The sequence below is a fragment of the Aythya marila genome (assembly GCF_965140915.1).
Source record: "Aythya marila genome assembly, chromosome: 6".
Taxonomy (NCBI): Eukaryota; Metazoa; Chordata; class Aves; order Anseriformes; family Anatidae; genus Aythya; species Aythya marila.
In genome coordinates this window covers 6,874,540-6,897,778 of record NC_139047.1, presented here as the reverse complement: position 1 = coordinate 6,897,778, position 23,239 = coordinate 6,874,540, and the positions used below count along the sequence as shown (strand labels likewise).

Sequence of the window (23,239 nt, the reverse complement as noted above, 5' to 3'; positions counted from 1 at the left end):
TTTGAAGCTGTTTGACTTCAGCCTGTACCACTGATAGCCTAGGCACAGCCCAGCGTGCCAGTGCCTTACACAGCGCTTGGAGGAGCCAGAAGACAAATCCTCCTTCCTTCGGCACGCCCATCGCCTCCCTCCAGCCAGAGCCCTTCACTTGTGGCCGTAACCCAGCCTTCGTGCCATTCACATGGCACTGTTCGCTGCTCACCTTCCTGTGCTCTCCCCTGCCCGTCCAAGGACAGGGCAACATGCAGGCTCAAAAGGTTTTTGGGAAGGCTCACCCTTGTTATGGTGCCTTAGCCAAAATCCAGCAGAATGCACAGCCACGTGCCCGTAACCACACGTGCATAGAAGACCTCGTTTGACCAAGACAGCTCTGAACATGCTGACCCAACCATTTACTGGGCAAGACTCCTTCCCCAGCTGGCCAGGGTGCCATGTAGCTGCAAGTGCCTCAGGTAGGAACGGGCTTTACTTTTCTGTGTTGAAAGGACCTTGCACTGACAAAGCCAAACCACTGGTAGAAGAATTTGGTGCCTTGGTGCACGCAGTCAGCATCGTAGCCTGAAGCTGAGATCTTGAGAGAATTTGCTGGCAGCAGATCCCCAGCTTGTTACTTTAAGCCTGTGGTGAAACGTGGGAGAATCAAAGCAGACAAGCAGTCTGGCCAAGGCAGAAATCTCTCTTACAACCCCAAATCCCACATCTATGAGAGCACAAGAACCTTTGCAGCATCTTGATATGGAAAGATGCAACTAGTCTCTATCACCTCAAGAACAGCTTATTGTGGTGAAATGGATTATATTCCTTCCCAATTTGTTACAAATTATAGTAACTCCAATAACTGCCTAAATGTTTGATTCCTTTCTACATCTTGTTATGTTCTTGGCCTTAGGTAGTCCCCCTGGCAACAAGATTCACAGCTTCAGCTTGGTGCAGGAAAAAACACCGTACTCACATACTGGTTCTGTAGCTCACTGACCCTCCTTTGTGTGGTTTCAACAAGCTTCTCCATGGCATTCCCTGTGCGCCTTGTGACTTTGGATAATAGGATCACTTCCCACTTATCAGCTAAACAAAGTAGGTGGTTGTACCATGGCACAGCTCCAAGCCGCTGCAGTCGGTCTCAAAGCTCAGTGCTTGCCAAATGGCACACACACGCTTACAGCTTTTCCTGCTGACACTGCAGCCACCCAACCTTCAGCAGAGGAACACTGCAAATGCTCAACAGCAACAGGTGTCAGGCAGGAGTTTATCACAGGAAACGAAGGACATGTCAGACAGCTGAAACGGTAGAAGATGAGTAGGTACGGGGCAGCAGAAATGCTCCAAGAAGAGACCGAAATAGGTAGTTGTAAATACTGCCTGTATGCTGAGTGCTGCACACCTTGCCTGAAAGCGAGCTCCCCTGGGCCCTCCCAATGACTGCTATCTCAGGCAGCCTAAGGCACCCAGAGGCAAACCACTGGCCTGTGCCCTTCCGAGCAAATCGACATGGGAAGAAGCAGGCTTTACCTTCTGATCCCTGTGCAACATGTTGCAGGTATGCTGGGAGCAGCAAACAAGTGTTTCTTGGGCACTCGTTATAGCGTGTGGGCCTTGGTGGACATACCAGAAGCATAAGAGGAAAACAAAGGTCCTTCCTAGACAATCAAAAACCCAAGTATATACATTTTTTAATTACTAGGAAAATGGGAATCAAGGTAATTGCATCCTCAGTCCTTTTAGACAGCAAAAGGCAGAAGTGTCAAAGGGAGCACACTGTGAGACAGAGCAGAAGCAGTGGCACTCACCCTTGCATCCAACAGCTCCAGAGCTCGCCCATTCCCCTAGCATACGGCAGATCCAGCCTGCTACTTTGTGCCTGGATGTAAACCGGCATCTCCCTCCTCCAAAAGGAGCGCCTGGCTCCCTGGGCTATAGGAAACCCTCTGGCAGAGGCATTTTGGTAAAGACTGGCCCAAAAAGGCAGACTTAAAAGCAACTGCAGAGGGACGGCAGCCCTTCCACCCCAGCGCTGCCATCAGCACCATCTCTGTGACCCTAGCTTGAAGAAGCCAGGTACTTCATTTTGAAAGTGTCAGAATTAATCATATCAGTGCTTCAGAGGGAAGAACGCACCTCTCTTTATTAAACCAACCAAATTTGGCCCAAATGCATCAAGTTTTGCATTGGCCAATACCGCATCTTCATCAAACTTTGGGAAAAAGGAAACAAAACAAAACCAAGCAGATCCAAACCTGTTTCTGCAAGTGACAGGACTCACGGAGCACGGCACCAAACAAACAACGTTCCCCCTGCTGCATTTTCTGGGGCCTGGTGAAACCCAAATCCCTCTCCCTGCTGACGCTGCCTCCCCCTGCTGCGGGATTCTCCTGCGGGATGGAGGTGCCCACGCACCCCGGCAGGACAGATGCCAGCGATACCTCGCATCCTCAGCTGCTGCTGCTTTCTCTTAGAAGTGGATTTGGGCAAATCCCAGCGAGCGTGAGGCCGGGAAGCGGCTGCTAACAGCACAGGAGGAGCCCTCCTGCTGCAGCACCTGGCCCCAGAGCATGGGGACACATCTCCTCCATGTCACCTGGGGCTTTGCTCCCTGGGGACAGGCAGGGGCACACCACACGTGCTCCCAGGGATGCCTTGGGGCACATCCAAGCTCACCCACAGCACCCTGTCCCAAGAAACGTGACAGAATCCAAATCCTTAACCCAGCTGGTAAAATAAGGACCTGCCACCCACTTCCTTCTTTGCACCTGCTCATCTTCCCACCTGATCAATATGCAATTATTTTGTGGCAGCTCCTCACAGAATCTCTTTTCCTGACAGCCATCTGCTTTCTTAGGCCACGCAGTAAATTCATGCTTCATTTCTGGGAGCCTGTCTTCCTTAGTTTAACAAATATTTGATGCTGGCTTTCAGGACTATTTCATTGCAAACCTCTGGTGACTGCAGAAATTACTGGACTTTTTGTGTCACTGGTTTTTGCAATTAAAGTTCTCATAGGTAAAAAAAAAAAAAAAGATTTCCAACTAAGTTACATCTCCAGGATCCATTTCTGCTGGTGGATTTTGCAAAAGTTTGGTTTGCGCAGTGTAGGACAACAGCATCACACAAAGGCCTTTGAGGGCTGAATTTCTAAGCACTTGCAGAGTGCAGTTCACAAAACTCTGCAACCACCAAAAGCCTCGCACTCGGGAGGCTGAAGAGTGAATGGAAGAGAGACCGCTGGACCAGGGAAGAGCAAAGAGCAGCTCTGAATTTCTCTGCAGAAGATCTCAATCATACAGACCAGGGAAACCAGGTCTGTTGATTGAGACAACAGAAACTCCTCCTGTGCCTGGTGGCTAGTTCCTGATTATAACTACTGTAGGAGAAGGAAACCTTTTATGGGGGAAAACGTGGCATCCAGCTGATCTCTGGTCTATCTCAGGCTCTGCTTATCCAAAGGAAAGGAAAAAAAAAAAAAGATCAAAAGGAAGAAATTAAAGGAAGCAATTTTAAATTTTAAACAGGGTCTTAATGTGATAGAAAGGAAGTCAGAGCAGCTGAGAAATGCCCAGGGTTTGGAGAGACGCCTTGGTTGAAGGCACTGCGGTGTTTTCCATATTTGTCTGCTTTATTTTTAAACACCCAGAGCCTTTGCTTGATCAACACTTCCTTGTAAAAGGAGGAAGCAGAGGAGGAGTACGGGGCTCTGGGGAGAGAGGCAAACGAGGCTGGAAATTGATGATTTTCCCAGCCATTAAAGTCAAAATTCCTGCTTGAAACCAAACCCTCCTGGAGCACTGCGCAGGCATGGGGGAGAAGGGGAGGGAAGGAGAGAATATTTATTACTTCAGCAGAACCCAGGTTCTGATGAGAAAAAAGGACCGCTCAACCCATGTCCGAATGTCTGCAGCAGATCTGAAGCTGGGTTTGTCACGTTTCCCCTCCACTTTCCACACCTTCAAAAAAATAAAAATAAAAAAACGCAGGGAAGGTGGCTGGGGTTTTTAAAGAGGGGTGGGGGGGAAGCCACCGAGGTCCCTTGATCTTATGAAGCCCTGAACTCTTACATTCCATTTATAGCCCGAGCTGGAATGACATCCCCCTTGATTAGCAAGCTGTCCAATCCAGCTGCCTGGGTCAGGACTGTACAAGGCACTAAGTGAAATATATATATGCCCTTTTAGATTTTAGCACATTGGGTCCACCCCCAGGGCACAGGCTGTAGCTCATTCTGACCACTGCTTCTCTCCCAGGAATCACTTTTAAAGGGTTTTTAAACTTTTTTTTTTTGGGGGGGGGTTACCTTTACTCTCAAGTTTAAGCAACACAAAATGGCACCAAAGAAGGACGTAAAGAAACCAGCGGCGGCCGCAGCACCAGCACCAGCACCCGCGCCAGCACCAGCACCGGCGCCCGCTAAACCCAAAGAGCCAGCGATTGATCTCAAGAGCATCAAGGTAAATGGATGAACGTGTGCTGAGCGCTGACCCCGAGCGCTCCCGAAGGGGAAAGTTAGCAGAGTCCTTGCTGAAACTGGCAGGGAAACGTTGTGTGTGTTTGTTTCCTGCTTGGGGACTGTGGTGAAATGAATGAATCCCCCCAGGGATTGATTTCTTGATCTGCCTGAGCTTTCGGTTGTGTTAGCAGCTGGAGGGATGCGAGGCATGGCGCATGATTTAATGCAAGAACGAAGCCTGGTGATTTCAAACGTGTTGTAGAAGGTGGCCCTCAGAACTTTTTACCAAATCAGAATCAGTCTGACCTGTTTTGTAAAGCTGAATTTTAAAGTTCCACCAAAAAAATCCTCAACCCCCAAGCCCTGACCTAAATGCATGAGAAAGGGTTACTGAAAAGTGAAATGAAATGTTTTCCCATAGCACGGTACTAAAACCAGATGTTATTTTGCAGTTTCCCCTCAAATTTATTTCCAAAATTTTGCAAATACCTGATAACCCTTTGGCCATGTGTTCTGAGATCAGCACTCCTTATCTTTAAAAGCAGAGATGAAAAGGATTTGCCAATTTCATCTGTTTTCATTCTCTTTGCACAACAAACATTGAGACCCACGAGCTAGAAAGCCACGAAGGGAAGCATTTCAAGTGATTTCTCCTCATCTCTTCATGTTTACTCAAAATTTGCAATTTGCTTCATATTGAAAGTAACCGAGAAAAGATTTGCAGAGGTTTCCCTTGACCGCACATCCATTGGAACTTGGGCTGAATCGAGACTTTGCATGCCACCCGACATCACCAACTGCTGCCTGGCCCCTTCAAAGAGAATTCCTCAAATTCCCTTCAAAGGGAAATTCTCTATTTAGAAAGAGCAGAGAGAGGTTAAGCAGTTAAAGAGATGTAGGGACAGACCCACTTCTCTGGGCATGACTATACATAGTTATTCTCCACCTACCTGACAAGCTGATTGGTCCCGGGGCCAGTTTGCTGAACGCTGCATAAGGAATCATGCCTACTAGGAAGAAAAGAAGGAGTACAAGGTCTCCTAGTAGGACCTACTCATTTTAATTTCACGATGAATTCTGCTTCAGGTGCCTTAGTACACACAGTCTGTCACCCATACAGTCCCAGGATTGTGACCCATTTGGTAAAATTTCTGGAAGTTTTAACTTTCACCACCAGTAGCCAGTCCCTTGCTGAAAGAGCACATAGTTTCTTGCAAGGCTGAAGCTGAACTCACTGGCAAAGCAAAACCAAGAGCAAGAGGGGTGGGAAAAGACACTTTGGAATATTTAGAGTGATCTTAGTAAAGGCTACAAAGAAAGCCAACTGTTTTTGAGAATACTGTCTGAAAATTAGATAAGACCTCACATTTCACCCATCTCCAGAGATGAAGGGGACGCAAGCTCGATTGCCTACTAAATAATTTAATATGATTTGATAGCTCTCTGTGTCCAGTTCATTAGGGGAAAATAGAATTTTCAACTCCAGTGATCCCAGCTAATCTATCTTTACATAAATAGACTTAACAGTGTATTACCCGCTGAAAAATGGCCAGCTGCAGTCTGAGGCATCTCCGTGGTTCAGCCCAACCTACTCCTCTACCCGGGCAGCTCTCTGTCACAGCAGGATATATATACAGGTAGCAGAGAGAACACGCTGGGTTTTGTCACGTTGGGACTGAGAAAAGGTAGCCTTCCTAAATTCTTTCTTTTGAAAGATACCATCAGACACTATTCTTCCTCTGTGATGTGCAGAAAAACCTGGGCTGCGTAAGACAGAACTATTCTCTTACCATTAGTGGAAGCACATAAGCATTACTGTTCTTATTTGCAAATGAGTAAGGCTACGAGCAGCACGCTGGATGGTGCAGGGCTGCCCTGCGATGTGCTGCTGGCACAGCCCCTGCCACACAGGCTCGTCACTGTCGTAGATCCCTCTCTGAGCATCCCCTCTGCTCTTCCTCCTGACCTCAAGGAAGCCTTGGGGCACTGCAAGGAGGGACGGAGCCCCCCAGCACTGAGGGGGCCACCCCATGGCACAGCAGTCACCACAGGGTGACGCAGGAGCCCACACTGCCTGTGAGGGTGAAGTGTCCCCTCTGTCCCCAGCCTTCCCCTCTTACCTGAGCCTCCACAGCAGGCCAGAGCTGCCCAGGTAGACTGTGGCACCTCCAGGGCTGGCTGTTTGGGAAGACACCAGGAACAACCACAGCACCTTTGACACAGACTTGGAACAGGAGCAGGGGCTGGAAAACCTCCTGAGGTCCCAACCAGCCACCCTGGGCTACCCGGTTGCATTCTTTGAGACCTCAGGCAGGGATGGGAAATAGCATCCTCCTCTAAACAATTTGCCTGGGAGACATATGTGGCAGAGTCAGCAATCATAATTCACATTTTCTGACTTCTAGCTCAATCCCTTCTTTAGCAGTAATTAATCCTGAATCCTTCCATTTGGCCAGGAAAGCATCAGCACAAGAAAAAGCACAGCACCATTTCCAGCCAAACTCTGGAGCCAAAGAGTACTTAAAGCTAAGCTTCTGACCAGGACTCTCAGTAAACAACCCAAGTCCTGGGGCTCTTTGCACTGATTTACCAACCAAAACCTCCAGCCCTCCCAACAGGTCCCTTTCCAAACGGCCCCCCTGTGCTCACCAGGGGAATTAGCAGCCGTGCTGCAGCTTGCTGCTAACAAGGGATTCCTGGGACCACCTAGCTGTGGGGCCGGTGAGAATCTGGGGGGTCACAAAGCAGGCAGACGCACAGAACAGCTTCTGTAATTTTTACACAAGTTCCCCCAAGCTCCTTCCATATCTTACAGCTGGAGCAGGGAAGAGTGGAGCTGCCTGATCAGGGTACGGCAGCTAAATAATCCAAACCTGGCTGTGCACTTCATTGCAATTGTCATCCGAGATAATGTTCTCCAGAGCAAACAATAAAGAGGTTTAGCAATATGACAGGGGATTCTTTTGGGGGCACCCCTTCCCTTGGATGCCCTGCTTGCTCTGCCTTCAAGGAAACTGGTTTTGGGCCTCTTAGGGTGCATGCTTTGAAAGCCAGCCCTATTTATGAAGTTTCAAGCTGGGTTCTTGCAAAAGCAGGCACCCCAAAACCACCTGGCATCCCCAGAAGCAGTGACAGGCCTCTCACCCTCTCGCATCAATATTGTCTGTTCTTTCTTCCCTCTCCACCCTAAATTAACCAAATCAAAGCAAATCTTTGGTGATTTCCTAGTAGCAGATTTTCTATTTTTGAGCACCACCTATTGACTCCAGCACCGAGTAACAGGAATACCAGACTGCAGAGACTCAAATCTAAACTCAGCCCTTTATCACCTCACCTCACCGTAACCAGCACAGGAAGGGAACCGAGGCAAAGACTGGGAGGAAGAGGAATTTGTTTTGATGTGGAAAATTAAAAGACCCTTCTTCCTCCTACTCAAGAAAACAAAACTCAGAATTTACTCTATACAAATCTTTCTGGCCTTAAGTTATATTTCCAATTTTCCTTATCACTTGGGCATCCTGGGACTTGAATGTCAGGTGCACGGGTCAATAGTTACATCATAACTGACAGGAAAAGAACAGGGTGAGGGACACAAGGGAACGTCACCAACTGGACTTGAACAGGAACCAACAACAATTAAGAGAGAAATGACCATTTGGGTCATCTTGTTAAGAGACCCCTGGATTTTTTTATTTTTAACCTAAGACTCTAGGCAGGGCATTCTCACAAAACGTAGCTCGTTTGTTTTGTCAGCTTTTTTCTCCCATGCACACCTAAGCAAGAAACTCTGAGCTGACGAACAGCGCTGCTGTGGGCCACTTCTGATGAGGATTCCTCACGTGTTGGGTTTTGCAGCAGAGGCAGGGAGAAATGCCTAACCTTCATACTGTCCAAATCAGAAGCAGGTAGAGAGGGTTTGTTGGGTTCAATTTTGTCCATATCACCAACACACAGAGTGTGCTTTTGTTGTTGTTGTTTTTTTTTTTACTGGAAATCTAAGGGTCCTGCCCAGCCTCACAGCATTGGCCTTAAGGCTTTGGGACCTGGAGATGCTGAGCTCAGTGCTTTGTAGGCTCCTGCTCTGCAAAAGGTGACCCGAACACACAGTGTTTCACCAGGCCCTTTGCTTACAAGGGTACACCTGAGGGTACTTGCAAGTATCCACAGTATAAGGGACACTCGTTTGGTGCACGAGGCTTCCCACACTGCTGCTTTCAAGATGAAATTCCATGGACAGGGACCAAACATGCTAAGCCCTGTTGCAGATAAGCTACCTATATGCACAGGGGAAAGTAATTCAGAGCAATCCACTAGTAAAGACTTGCTGAGGCCTTGTGCAACCGTGTGATGCATGATGGAGCCTACTGCATGGCAAACAAACCTGTGTGATTGTTTTGCTTTTAAATACAGAGCTCTTAAGGCTGTAAAAAGTGTTTCTTCAAATGTCCTAACTCTTATTACATTTACTACTCAAGGAGGTGACCTCTGAACAGGCATTGCGTTGGATATAACCAGAGAGAGGTAATGTCCCTAAATGCACTGACAGAAAGCTGCTGGGCTGGAGGGCAAGCAGGACTGCAAATGTCAGCTGAAGCGCCCAGAGCGACGACGCTGCAGACCAACTCTGTGCAAAGTGGCACAGTGAGAACAGGAAGGTTAGCAGGAGCTGTGCTCACAGCACTAGAGGCTTTCTTGGGAACTGGCAGGTTCTTGGCTGAAGTTTTTGGCGCAGGCCTTTAGGTTATGCCTGATCCGACCCCAGTGATGACTCCAGAAAGATTCTTTAGGACGGACATACCTGCAGGACAAGGTCACCAGCCCCAAAGCGCCCTTCAGGTAGGACAGAGACAAACACAAGTACGACCTTGCCTGGAGAGATGTGCAAGTACCTATCTGACCATCCAGGCCAGCTTCCTCCTATCACTTTGACTGCTGAGACACGGCAGCATTTGGGATCCACTCCAGAGCAGCCCCGGCCACCACTCAGGAAGTTTTCTTTACAAATTTTTCAGAACTTTACCTCCTTTTTTTCCTCCTTTTCCTCCTAAAGTGCTAAGCAAGGAGTCCCTCAGAAGCAGAAACTTCCCCATATATTTTAGCAGACACTTTCTTACATCTGCTAATGGGAAAAATGGTTTGAAAAGCAACAATTTTTGACAGGGCCCCATTCTTAGTAATTCACAGCTCTGGCAGCATTTAAAAGATGCCTATAGCCTTTGGAGGGTCTGGAGAGTGACAAAATTTGGTAGAAACAATGGAATTCAGAGAAAATGACAGAGAGAGAAGCATCTCAAAAGCTCACTTAGAGTACTTTCTAGTGCTAACATGGTACAGACTTTCTCCCATCACCAGATAAACTGAAAGAACCTAACAGGATTTCTAAAACAGCTTTAAACCCCTCAGTGCACAGAGATCATTACAGACAGCAACAAGGTATTTGAGTTTATCTTACATAAGGTAAGAAGAAGGTGACTAATTTAGCCAGTGACAAGTAAAGAAAGAAGTTGCCTGTAAGGAGATATGAAACAGCCAAGATGGAAATTTGCCCCTGGCTCCTTGAGGCTTTATTACATCTTATACCCACTGCCAAAAAGTGCTTTCAGCTGGCTGCTTTACTGCATAGCATTTAAATGTCAAGTAGCAAGTTTAAAATAATGTTAATACTCTACCACTGCCACTGGGAGGCACGTTAAAACAAGGGATGCCTCAAAGAGCAGAGCTCCAGAGCCTCGCATTTCCTTGCACATCCCCTCACTGAGGCACATTCATGCAAAACTAAATGCAATTAGAAAAGGGACACACTAACAAATGAGCACATCTGAATGTCCTTCCCCCTATAAAGCCAATACAATCTGTGCAAAATGGTAAGATCAGCAGCTGCAGCACATTTCACTCCCAGGCATTTCAGAAGGGCACATTCAATTAATTGCCAAGGTTCATCTAAAAGTTTTTGCCTAATTGTAAAGTTGCAAACTAAAGTCAGCAAACCAGGAAGTTACCCAGAGTACTTGGAAGGGGAAAATCTAACCCAATTCATCTATGTTGAGTCCATTAAACTAAGAGATTTTGAACTATTCTTCCAAACCTTGTAGTATCTCACTTCTTTCCCATATATTAGCAGTGTTCATCTTTATTCTTTCTTCTATTATATTTTCAGGCAGTTGCATTCTCAAACCCTGCATTTAGCGTTTATTTGCCTTCTAAAAGACAGGAGGCTAAATGCATCAGGCTGCTGATTCTTACTTAAACGAGAAGCAGCCTCTATGAATTCTGCAGCATCGATTGCACCAGTTACTGAACCAGGGTGAGGGTCAGCACAACAACTGCCTGCTTTCCAGCGGGGTTTGAGAGCTCTGTAATCCTGCCCTCCGTCATGGCTGCTAGAAAATCCGTGCATCTGTATTAATCCAGGAGCAGGCAGTAGTGGCAAGCAGATACTGTGTGAACTACAGCAGGCACAACCCTAGCTATATCCACCCAGAATTAAAGGAAATCCTTTAAGGCCTGTATAAACTGCTAAACATATAACAGGCATCCTCAGGGACCCTCTGATATTCCCCTCTCTGATTTTCCCAAACATCCAATGAATTCTCAGTCTCTTCTATGGAGATAGCACCTTGAACCACCTGGGGGCTCTCTAAGCAAATCCCAGCTAAAATGATTCTCTTCTCTGTAACTCATCCAAAGGGTACCAAGCAGATGGAGCATCTTTAGCTTCCAGCAGCATCCTTTCCCGGGCCTTTACACCCTGCCCAGACCCATAAAACGAGTACAAAGTGGCTGTGGCTCAGCACAGCTGTATTTAGAGTGCCCACCAGCCCAAACTGGTGAGAACAGCACCACACAACAAAGACTTGGACCAGGGGTCCGGGAACCAGTGATTTTTTGAGAGAAAAGTTAGGAACTAATAAGAATTTGGAAGTAAAGGTTTGGATGGATTGGGTCTTCTGCTTATCTGGTGATAGGGAGTTGCATATAACCCTGTTCATCCTACCCTATATAACCAGGTTCTGGTCAAAACACTTCTAATTTGCAATGAGAGGAATAGAAGGCAGTAACAAGCTATACCTGGAAGAGCATTACCTGAAAATAAACAGCACTTCTCCTTGGTATAGATATCCTCCTGGATAATAACTTAGTCCGTAAGTAAGGGCTGAATCAAGTTAGAGAAATCCAGTTCCTGCTGTTTTTTCCCTATCTTACAACATGTTCCAACAGAACAAAGGTTTCCTCATTGCAAGATCTTCCTTTCTACCTTGGGAAGTTTTTGAAAGCTTCTTACAGAATCACAAGTCTTACCTTTGATGATTTTTTTAAAGGATTATTGCATTTGCTTTACTGAGGGCATTTATAGATGCACTTACTCAAAGTGAGTAGCATTTTAAGCCACCAACAGACCCCACAGGCTTAAAGCAGGGTGATTCTTAATTCAATTGTATGTGATGTGCCCATGCTAGAGAATTACTCCCCAGCAAAATTCTGTCTAGGACACTTTTATTTGACAAGTAATGAAATGAAGGGCTGATGTGGTGCCCAGGTATTTCCTCATCTAAAACCTGAGCCAAAGTCTCATACAGTCAAGAGTTCAGCTGGCTTATACGGAGACCCCTCTCCATTTATACACACCTGATAAACCATTCAAGCCAGATACTTAATCCAGGTATCAGTTTTCTATATTCAAGACAAATTTGCCCCAGTTATTTTCTGGTTGTCATCTAACATGTTTTGGGATAGGTTTTGTTGTAGCCAACCACAGAGCTGACGAGGAAGTGAAGGTATCAAGAAATGTTTTCTTTGAACCAAATTCAATCATGTTGTTCCAGGGGAACATTTTCCAGTTGCCAGCACTGGACAGCAAGAGGCTGAGGGCAGGAGGAAAATTCCACAAAAGGCAACATACCGCGTTGACCCAGGCAACATTTCAGCTCTGCCAAAGTCTTTAGAAAGCTTCTCTATTAATGCATCAGGACTGATGGCCAAGATCCATATTAGCTTTCTCACTGCCTGTGCTCCAGCCCCAGGCAGTATTTAATTAGAAGGTCTGAACTGTGCTAAGCCTATGTTGGATAATTCAGACAAAAAACATCAAACCTCTTTGCTACACAGCCCCATAGCCATGCTCTGTCCTGAATACGGTCCTGCTCCCACATGAAAATAGGAGCTGATACGAGTAGAAGAGGAATCAAAAGTGAAGAACTGGCAGCAGAGCATTTTTCATGCTCAGTATATGTTCCCCATATTCCCCCAAAATGCAAACAATAATCTGTTTGGACAGAGTGTTTTCCAACTGAAATGACTAGCTTGGAAACTTCTTTGCAGTTGTATCTTTAGTTTTTAAGTGGGGAAGTAGGAGGTTAAAGTCTCAAATTTAACTAAATATTTTGATTTATTTTGATTGTTCAGTTTAAAAAAAAATGTTAACAGTCTGCTTGGATCGGATTATTTTTTTCAGACCACTCAACAGACTGAAAAAAGCTGAATATTCAAAAAGGTTATGCTTATCTTCAGGGTAACTAAGTGAACTGCAGCAGAAAGTTTCTCACTAATCACATTTTATCATTAGAAAAAGAGTGGCAAGTGCACAGCAAAGGAAAATAACAAAAAATTAGAGAGGGGATGTTTGCAACATGGAGTCTGTTGCTGTCACAACCATTTCCACGCCAGCTTCATGACCCTCCCTACCCATTTGAGGTGACAGGGAGCAAGGTTTGGAGCAGTTTTTCTCCCTCTTTTACCTCTCACAGCACCCATTTGGAGATTGTGATACAGGCTTATAAGACGGTACACGATAGGAATTGGTCTTTGCTACTGAAGAAACTGCAGCACCTCCCTCCTCAAACCTACCCTGAAACTCTCCACTTGCAGTCCCAACGGGACCTCGTCTGCTACCCAAAAAGCAAGCGCTGCCTTTCCCCACCATGAATAGTCACCCTTCCGACACCCAAAGCTTTCTGGAGGCTCTTGCTTCCATCACGGCTTCTTCCACATGCCTGTAGAACAAAAACCTCTCCAATTCTGGCCCCAGCAGCTGCTCTCCTCACCACACCAGTGAGCTCTGAAGCTGGCACACTATTGTCCTACCCCAACCACTAGAAGGAGGGTATCCTAAGTGTCCCACTGCTCTGAAAGGTACTTGCACATCAGATGCAAGCCTAGTACTAATATAGCTGGGTGCAAGACACTTGCATCAGTTTTCTCTTAGAATCATTCAAAATTTGGAAAACCCAACCAGCAGCATTTGATTGCACCAAACAGACAAGCAGCAACGCCACTCATCTAATGCAAAGCACCATATTATCCAAAAAAGGGGTCGAGAACAGCCCAGTGAAGGTGCAAGGACTATCAGAGATTTCATGGGCTTTGAAACAAGCCCAAAGCACACCATCCAGCTACACCTTACACACAACCTGCAGGCTACAGGCAAAAACAGCCAGCTGGGCAAACGCCTTGCACCTCTTGCCCCAAGTGTTCCTCAGTCGCTGACTTAATAGCTTATCGGAAAAATAGGAGCCTTCCCTAAAGGGAATTCTTGGTAGGCTTGGACAGAGAATATCCCTGCTTGACGGTCCGGACCCAGAAATTGCTGACGTGATTCAAACTTACTGCTTGCTACTCCCCTGCCCCTCTCCAGCCTCCTAAAAATAGCCGTAAGATGCCCATCGAGGCATGGAGCCTCCTGTCACTTTGCCCTAAGAAAGCTAAAGAACTCACCGAGGGGAGGGGCAGCTTCCTTCTGACACCTAATCCAGGCAATGCCGTCAGCGCCGCCAGATAAATAAGAGGAAGAAAGGCCAGGAAAGCAGGACCACTCTCAGAGACATCTCAGCTAATCCCTCCTGCCCGTCCGCCGCTCTACTTTTCCAACTCTCAATCATGGTGGGTCCACTAGAAAGCTAAAGTAGTTCGCAGCAAGCCAGTGTATTTTACATGATTAAATCCAGCTTCTCGCTCAATTTAGTTCTAAGTGGGAAAGATAGACCAAAAGACGACAGCTTAGGGTTGCTTGATTTTCCTCCTCAAGCCTAAAGGACTGTGGGAGGCTTTCCAGTCAGCCTCAAGCTCTGCTCTAGGCGGTGGTAGACGTGTGGTTCCTGCAGCTTCAGGCAGAAGGGTTACAGTTTGCTGGTGCTATAAGCATTTTTTTTTAATCTAATGCAAGAGTGGCAAAGGAAAATAGTAACATTTTTGAGATAAGAAAGTATTATAGTTTAGTACTTTACGAAACAATGTACTGTCAAAAGCTAATTGGAAACAAACTTTAAGGGCATGGTTTATTTTCTTTGTTAACGTATAAAAAGCTGCTCGTTAAGCGATATTACTTCAAATGGTCATAATAAAGCAGGTCTACACTAAAGCAGTAAGCGACCTGATGCTACATTAATGACTTATATGTTAGTTAAGAGGCTTTAGATTGTTATTGCTTCTAGCCACAACCTTGGCTTTCCCCAGGATGCAGATTTTAACAGAACCTTTAAAAACAGAGCTGGTGATGCGTTTTTACAAGGCAGGTTGCTAGTTTAGGTTGGCAAGGCCTAATTAGGCAAGACAGAAGTGAGAACACTCAGCTACCTTGCAGCTACCTTGTGCTATTTGCTTTCTCTCAGTGCATTTTCAGCAGTACTAGCTCTCTCTTTTTTTTTTCTCTCTCTCTCTTCCCAACTGCAGTCCTTCACTCCTGACCAAATTAATGGTAAGTGAAACAAAAATTAAACTTTACCGGGGGCAGGAGGGGGAACATAATGGCTACCAAACGCTAAGTATTCACCAGTCTTAAGAGCTCTTTTGCTATCTGCATTACTTCTGCACATCTGACAGGCCGTATTTTTGCTGTTTTGGAAGATACTCACGGATTGAGCTGGATGCTTTAGAAAACAAGCAGGTTCTCCCCCAGCCCCCCCTTCCTAAGCTATTTTTTGTGATTGATTTCCTTCCAACAGATCGAGTTCTCCAAGGAGCAACAGGATGGTAAGTTACAAGACAGCCAATGTGTTTTACATGTATGTGAGTTCAGAGAGGAGCTACAGGCTCAAACGTTTAACCTTTACAAAAAGATGAGCTAGGACTTCAGCCAGTACAAGTCACCACAAACTTGGCTTCAGAAAAACTGTGCTGAGTTACACCGAACAGGAACGTGGCCTCAGCCTTACATGCAATTTATCCGTGTGCTTATGCGTGACCCAAGCTGAGAAGTTCATGAGCTTGTTTGAGTGGAAATGGCATAGTGTTACCAGCTCTACCTGCTGAACATTTTTTAGCTGTGCTAAAGGGTGCTGAAAAGTGGTCTTTATTTTTAAGCCATGAGTGAAATAGACAGATGAAGTACAACAGGAAAGAGTTAACAATTTCATTTAGCTGGGACTTTATATGAACAGAAGTATGGGATTCCACCAACGGCCCACTTGTCACTTTTGCTGGGGGATGCTATGGAAGGGGAAGCACAGAGTCTGTTTTATTGTAAATATATTCATGAAGCATGGGAATGTTTGGCAAATAAGCGACTTGTGCAACCTGTTGCTTATAATGTAATAGACTGGATATTATGCTGAAATTCTCAGGGATCTTGCTGTATTTCCTGGTGGGGATTTGTTGAGCACCAAGTTGCAAATGTTTTTTTTCAATCTAGTAGATGTGTTGATAAAAAAAATCCTGACATGAGCAGTTCCCCCGAAGACCTGGAAATTTAAGCTGAAGTTTTTAAAATACCTTAGAAGATGCATTTAGGTTATATTAAATAATGTAGTTTTTAAAGACAATGTCTAAAATTCCATATCAAGTACAGCAGACCTCACTGTGAACAATGTATTTAGAATAGAAAATACAGGGATTTACTAGAAAGCTAGAGGAAGAGGAACAGCTTGAAGTAGCTCTTAAGAGCTCTAACCTTCCTGAACACCAGCCTTCTCTGGGTTGCACCGTAAAAATCATCAGGGAGAGGTACTGTGCAGCAAGTGGGCATGGAAACCTTCTTCTGGCAGTCCAAATAGTCCTGGTCACAAAGGAAAGAGACTCTTCCTTACTTTGTAATTCTGAAAATTTTACAGAAGGGTAGGGAAAGTTTAATAGAGAAATGTCATCAATTCAAAACTGCTGGCATGTACAACAAAGCAGATTTTTCTTCCAGCTTCCCTACATATTTCAGCTCTAATGCTACAACACTGTTGATTAAAGCAAGCAGAGAAGCAATTAATAACCACTTGCGAGAGGGAGGATTTCCCTGGAATAGAGATGTCCCGCCCTCAGTAGCTATTTCCAGCCACACCAGCTGCTCGGCATCGCCCCCCTTAGAGAGGGATTTTAGATTTGCTTATTCCAGGGGTATAAACTAGGACTAACTATTAACAAAAAAAAAAAAAAAAAAAAAAAAAAAGAGATACTGCAGTGAAGCACATGCCTGAGACAAAAGTAAAATATTCTTCTGAGCTGAGGAGCTGTGTTCAGAGCCCAATGAACATAAACCTCCATGGGATTTACAAAAAAAGAGAAACTCTCCCACTGACTTTGCTAATAACAGACTGGAACTGTATTTTATCTCTTGCTCTGGCTAAATGTCATGAATGCACCAGGTGAAAGATCTGATTGTATGGTATAAATCAGCACAGCTCCATCAACTTTGTCTGCTAGAGCACAGGCTGATACGAAGCTGAGATACTGTAAGGGGAAGCTCTACACAGATCCAGAAGGCCTTGATTTCATCATCTGCAATAATAGCTGTAAGGGGAGAGGGTTAGCAGTGAAGGGTTATAGGTCTCACACATCAAACAGTAAGAAGATTAGTTTCAGGTGTATTAGATTACAGCCTAGCAGGCTGACATCCTGTATCAGCAGTTTTACTGGGTGCCAGCAACTCCTCCACTAACGCAGTGTATGGATGGCTGGAGCAAGAACCAAGTACCTCTGTCAGATATCCCCAGCACAAGATGAATGAGGACATGACTTGATGTGGTTTATTGCTCCTAAATCTGCCCCAAGGCACAAAGAACATTCCACCTACACGCACTGCGGGACACAAAGCCTCTCCCTAGCTGCTGGGAGAACATGACAGCCAAGGGAAGGACATCGCGCTGCTTTACTCAGAGTTAAAACACTGAGCTATTAGGCACCGCAGTGCAGGAAAAGACCAAAACAACAGCACAGACCAAAATGCTCAGGACGTATGAGGTTTGAAAATGGCCTTTTAGATAAACCCATTACTTTTCTTTTTTTTTTTTTTTTATTAAAAAAAAGATATCTTTACTCATTGCAATAAACAGCTTAAAAAGCTTGAAGAATACAGTAAGATTAGCATGGAGTTTTTTAGCAGAAAATGAAAACAAGCAATGTGTTGAAGGCAACTGCTTGCACCAATTTGTATAGGAAAAGTGTCAATACCCCTAAGTCCTTTGTCAGCAGCACGGGGGGGGAGATGATTGAACTTTGATAATTTGGCAGCACTGAAAGAAGCAAAGTCTCAAAGTTGTATGCACTGGGAACGTGCCAGAATAAGGCAATGCAAGTGTTGCCACTGGAAAAAAGCTGGATATTCACCCATCTGTAAGAAGTGAGGACAGACAGGAGAGCAAATAAAGTAGAAGTGTCATTGTAAGGCAGCTTTATGGAAAAGCAAGAGTAGCAGCATTTGAAATCTACCTTCAAGTTTCCCATTAGTACTGTGTGGCTGAGATGCTGGAATTGCAGGCAAATGTTTTGCACTCCTATGTGCTTTGGCAGAAGAGTCCCAGTCCTTGGGCAGGATAAAATGGAGTGGATTATTCAATAATATTTTTACGTTCTACTACCACGTCCTATAAAGAAACGTGTTCTTGAATGGCAAAGTCTGTAGAAAGCTTATCTTCCTCTGTGCTTGAAATAACTACAGGGTCAATCACAAAGCTACTGGTGGTTATTAAAGCCAGGAAAAGTTTAAAAATAGTGAAACCAAAACATCAGAAGGGAGGAGTTTTTCTTGGGACCATGGGTCAAAGATTCCCCTTCTAACTCCCCGGGAGTCGTTGGAACGGTGCCAGGAGACAAGAGGCTCACATCTTTGTCCATACAACTTGTCACTGCAGAGCTGTCTGGCTTGATTTAACCACTGCTCTTCCCTTGCAGACTTCAAGGAGGCCTTCCTCCTCTTTGACAGGACTGGTGATGCCAAGATCACCCTGAGCCAGGTCGGTGACATCGTCCGGGCGCTGGGGCAGAACCCCACAAATGCTGAGATCAACAAGATCCTGGGCAACCCCAGCAAAGAGGGTGAGTGCCCTCCAGTCTCTTCCAGGCCCTTTTTCAAACTGAGGAACTGTAATTAGGCAACATTGGTACTCACAGTAGGAGGGAGAGGATTTTTTTGCTCCAATAGGGAAGTCAGGTGGGATCTCAAGCAGGAACATATGGAATTTCACCAGGTCCTTTTGAAGAGGATGGTGGCAGCAGGGACTACAGTGCTCAGAAGAAGGAAAGCCATCTCCTTAGGCTACAAGGAAGTCTCTTAAGATCACTTTGTTGTCAGCTTGGTGTACGCGTAGCATCCACTCGTAACTGCTCAGAGTCCATCTGTGTCCCAGACCCCTGCTGAGAGCTGGGGCTATTTCTAGCAGCAGTTCCTTGTGTTAGCCAAGACATGCCCCAAGATTGGCAGCCCATCTGTATATTTCAGCTGAACAGGGTGTTCTGCTTAAAACTGGTACAAGCATAGACATATGAGGTGTAGGCTGGATGTTTTGTTAGTGGTCTTTTACTAGCTGCCACCTTCTATTTCCTTTCCTCCCCCTTTTAGAAATACGAGCGGTGAATACTGTGATAATCTTTTCACAAGAGCTTAGGTACGGGACATCCCTGAGTTCACTCAAGCAGTCATTTATTAAGATGGGCTACATCATATCCAAACACTTACATTTGGCAGAAGAGGCTCTAAGGAACAACTCAGAAGTCCTGAGTTCAGCATTAACACCCGTGGGAAGCGCTAAGCAGAGGACTAACAGTGAGGTGAAACCATCAAGGTGCTGTAAGTGACCAGAGCAATACCTGTCAGGGGTTTTATATAGTCAGGTAGCAAAATACTTTCAGTAATAACCCTACATTCAAAAATTTCTTATGTTTCCATCTATTATATTTCATTCCTGCCCAAATGAAAACTGCTTTTTGCAAAGATACAGGTAAGAAAAAAAAGAAAGGGATCGTTTTAGCAGCCTTGCTCTAACAAAAACACATGGGGAAGGCCTCACTGGAAACCACAATTTCTGGCTCACGGAAAGAAAGGGGCTAGATGCACTAAGCTTGTGAGGCCTTCAGCCTCCACACTGAATATGTGGAATATTCATATTCCTCTAGACATTCTTATTCTTAATTGGCTTATTCTTTTGCTAATAACCTCTGCTTCTACATCCAAGAGAACCCAAAGAGGTCAGTAACGTGATATTGGCAGCCCCAGGGGCTTGCCTAAGTCCCAACATCCCACTCCTGTTGTCTTTCCCCACTGCTTGGGGTTCAAGATCCGTTTTACCATATTCTGTAGCTCCCACCCATCAAAATCTTTGCAACAACCAACTCATACAGCAAGCTTCATTCCTGGAAAAAAAAAGAAAAAAAACAAGTGTAAGCTTATAAAACTGTGTGAAAAGTTGAGGAAGTATGTGAAAACTCATATGGATGTGAAAATTAGCTCCCATGGTAAGAGGGAATTCAGATTTCACAGAGAAACTGCCAAATCCCATGGGAAAGGCGGGAGTAAGCTGGAGAACAAGGCGTGTAAGTGAGGTGGGAGGCTTCCCTGCATGTGGTGGTGAATACCCCAAGTGAACACACACTGAAGTGTGCAGTAGCATAGCAACTGGTGCTGTCTTTCCAGAGATGAATGCCAAGAAAATTACTTTTGAAGAGTTCCTGCCCATGCTGCAAGCAGCTGCTAACAACAAGGACCAGGGTACCTATGAAGACTTCGTTGAAGGTCTGCGTGTTTTTGACAAGGAAGGCAACGGCACAGTCATGGGGGCTGAACTCCGTCACGTACTGGCTACGCTGGGTAAGGGATTATCACCTCTGAACATTAAATTGCTGCTGTTTGAAGGCATGAGAGAAAGGAAAGATGTTCTAACTAGCTTGGAGAGACAGGAAGCTACAAGGCCAGACAAGATCGGGTTTCTGACCTGGGAATCCAAAGGGAAAGGTGATATAAAACACAATAGAAAACTTAAAAGAAGGGCTTTATTACTTCTAAACTCAAACCAGGTGCAAAGAGACCCTCTTGAGTGATAGACAGAACAGGCTGTAAACTTCAGTGAAGTAAAGCACACAGACAAAGGATTTGTTGTGTAGTTTCTTCACTCTGTAGAAATAACTACGATTGCTGTGTCTATGTGCATGTACAAAACTTCTAAAGAGAGTTAAAATGAATAAATCTCAGTTCAGCTGTAGGCCTTTTCACTAACCTAGAAAACAGGAAGCATTTGGAAGAGCTGTAGGATCCAGCATCATGTGTCTGTGTAAGAATTAACCAGGCTGTGTCTGTTCTCCAGGCGAGAAGATGACAGAAGAGGAAGTAGATGAACTGATGAAAGGTCAGGAAGACTCCAACGGCTGCATCAACTATGAGGGTAGGTGTGGGGGCTCACCACACCCTCTCTTGTCCTACATTTCAGCGCTGAGTTTCATTGCACTTGGCTTTTAGCTTCTCCGGCAAACCAGCTCGACAGAGCTACAGCTGAGTTATGTTGAAAGGTTTATGCATGAAAACAAGCACTGCAACACGCTTAGCCTGCAGTCACACTGCTGAAAAGGCTCGCTTTGGTCACAGCAGAGAAGGCTACTGCTGTCAGCCCTGGGTCTCTAGGCTCTGACTTTCTGGAGAAAAGCTGTACTGGGGGGAAGTAAACTAACCCACGGCAAATGGCTTAGGCAAAGCACTCAGTTTGGTCTCACCACACCCAGGCAGAAAGAGAATATAGTTTGTACAATATTAAGTTCTTCAAGCTTCCTATCACATTACCAAATCAAATTCAATCAGAAGTGCCTTTTCGACACCATCGGCTCCTGACCAGCTCTTGCCTTTAAGAGTATTTCCCAAACTACTATTTACTGCTCCTTCTAACCATCGCATTTGTATTTCTCCACAGCATTTGTAAAGCACATCTTGTCTGTCTAAGTGGACATCCCCAGATATGAAATGGTAGGTTCTTCACATTTGCAGTCTTAACCTTGTCTCTTTGCTATGCTTGAAGGTTCCTACAAGTCCATGGTTACAGACACAGGTTATGAAATCAACATGACACCATCTCCCCAATGATACAATAAAATTAAACTGTTTTCCAAGAGCAAGGAAAACAGGAGAGCAGATTCTTGGGCCTTAATCCCAGCTCCACAACTGGCTGGAAACTGAGGCAGTGTTTAGTGCATTTTTTTCAGATATATGTACCATGGAAAAAAGCAAACAAACAAAAAAAAAATTCAGTTTATCCATGATCACAAACACCAGCTGAAATATCATCTTAGATTTCTGTTGTCATACAAAATTGGAGTTTACACTATGAAAATTGACAGCTTAAGACATTTATCCTATAATCACAGAGAATATTTGTTTAAAGAAAAAACAAGTCTAAGCAACACCTTACAACATATAGATTACTGTAGAGAGTAGCCTCAATACTGTTGTGAGCTACTCTTCAAATAAAATTAAGTAATCACCTGAAAAAAAGTATTTTAAGTCATGATCAATAGCCAAAAGGTGGCTTCAGAAGTATCTGAGCATTTAGCAGTATTTCTACAAAGAGAGAGCAAAACCTCACAACCCTGACATGATTCTCTTTTGTCAACAGCAAAGGCCAGCAGCTCTCTTTAAAGTGCAAAAACAAATACCGTGGCTTTTTGGGCCCTTTTGGACTGTTACTGTATCCTGGGAAAGACAGTCTCAACTTTCATAAGAAACAGACACCTCAAGATAGAAATCAAGGGCTCCGTTTGTTATTTTGCAAGTGTTTTTTCAGCCAAAGGTGACTTCAAGTTCAACTCTCTCATTCCTTCCTAGAACAAGTCAAATTCGGAAAGACCAGATGGCACCTAAGATCTGCCCAAGTGAAATTCGTGCTCTGGCAGGCACCATCAACATGGAAACTGCAGAGGACTGGACGACGTGCCTCTAAGCCCACTAATTTCTACCAGTGCATCCACAGGTATTGCCTCTGGGTCACTACACTTCCAAAAACTGAACTTTCATCAGGGCAAGCAAGATGGAAAAGCTGCTACCATCCAGCATTCATCCATCCCAAGCATCTCTTTCCATGTTGTTTCCCATGAAGCAATGTAATCCATTGGAAAATTAAAGCATCAATAAAACCCTGTGGTCACTTTGAGGCTATAAAGTCTTTTTTCCCCCACCTAAAGCAGTTCCAACCTACTCAAAGCAGAACTCAGCACTTAATTTATTTCTGTATGTTGTATTCCACAAAATAAAGTTTTATGAAAAAAAAAAAACAAAAAAACATATTTAAACTTCTTCCAGAGGTCACTCTACTTAGTTTGGATGAAAAGGGTTTTCTTGGAGGGAGTGGCAGAAGGAACAATTAGGGATCCACCACCTACATCAGCACTTGAATGTTTTGGGGAGGACACCCGCTACCTGGCGCCAGAACAGCCCCTGGGGTGGCATCTGCCTTGAGATCCCAGGCAAGACCAACCACGGTGACCCTAATTTGGGGAGCCATTCAGAGCCACCCCCTTCCTGGCAAAATCTCCTCCTTAACACTACAACAGTGGGTCCACAGCACAATTAGGAAGGGATCCTAACTACCTGCGGTATTTGTTATCTTATGGACACGTGGAACAGCAGCC

General features: G+C 45.0%; 1 protein-coding gene across 2 annotated transcripts; it reads left to right on the top strand.

The window, feature by feature from the left end:
- Positions 1-4,313: 4,313 nt before the first annotated feature.
- Positions 4,314-22,761, top strand: MYL1 (myosin light chain 1; the record flags this gene model as incomplete). 2 transcript variants are annotated; one of them, XM_082763951.1, is made up of 7 exons in its annotated part: positions 4,314-4,439; positions 15,376-15,403; positions 18,527-18,670; positions 20,265-20,438; positions 20,932-21,009; positions 21,529-21,581; positions 22,437-22,761. In XM_082763951.1, the coding sequence occupies 6 exons, from the start codon at positions 4,314-4,316 to the stop codon at positions 21,555-21,557; spliced, it is 579 nt and encodes a 192-aa protein (XP_082620077.1). In that variant the 3' UTR covers positions 21,558-21,581; positions 22,437-22,761. The 2 variants fall into 2 exon arrangements, with proteins under 2 accessions (XP_082620077.1, XP_082620078.1); XM_082763952.1 differs by lacking the exons at positions 4,314-4,439; positions 15,376-15,403 and adding exons at positions 14,234-14,314; positions 15,104-15,128.
- Between the last annotated feature and the right edge of the window lie 478 nt (positions 22,762-23,239).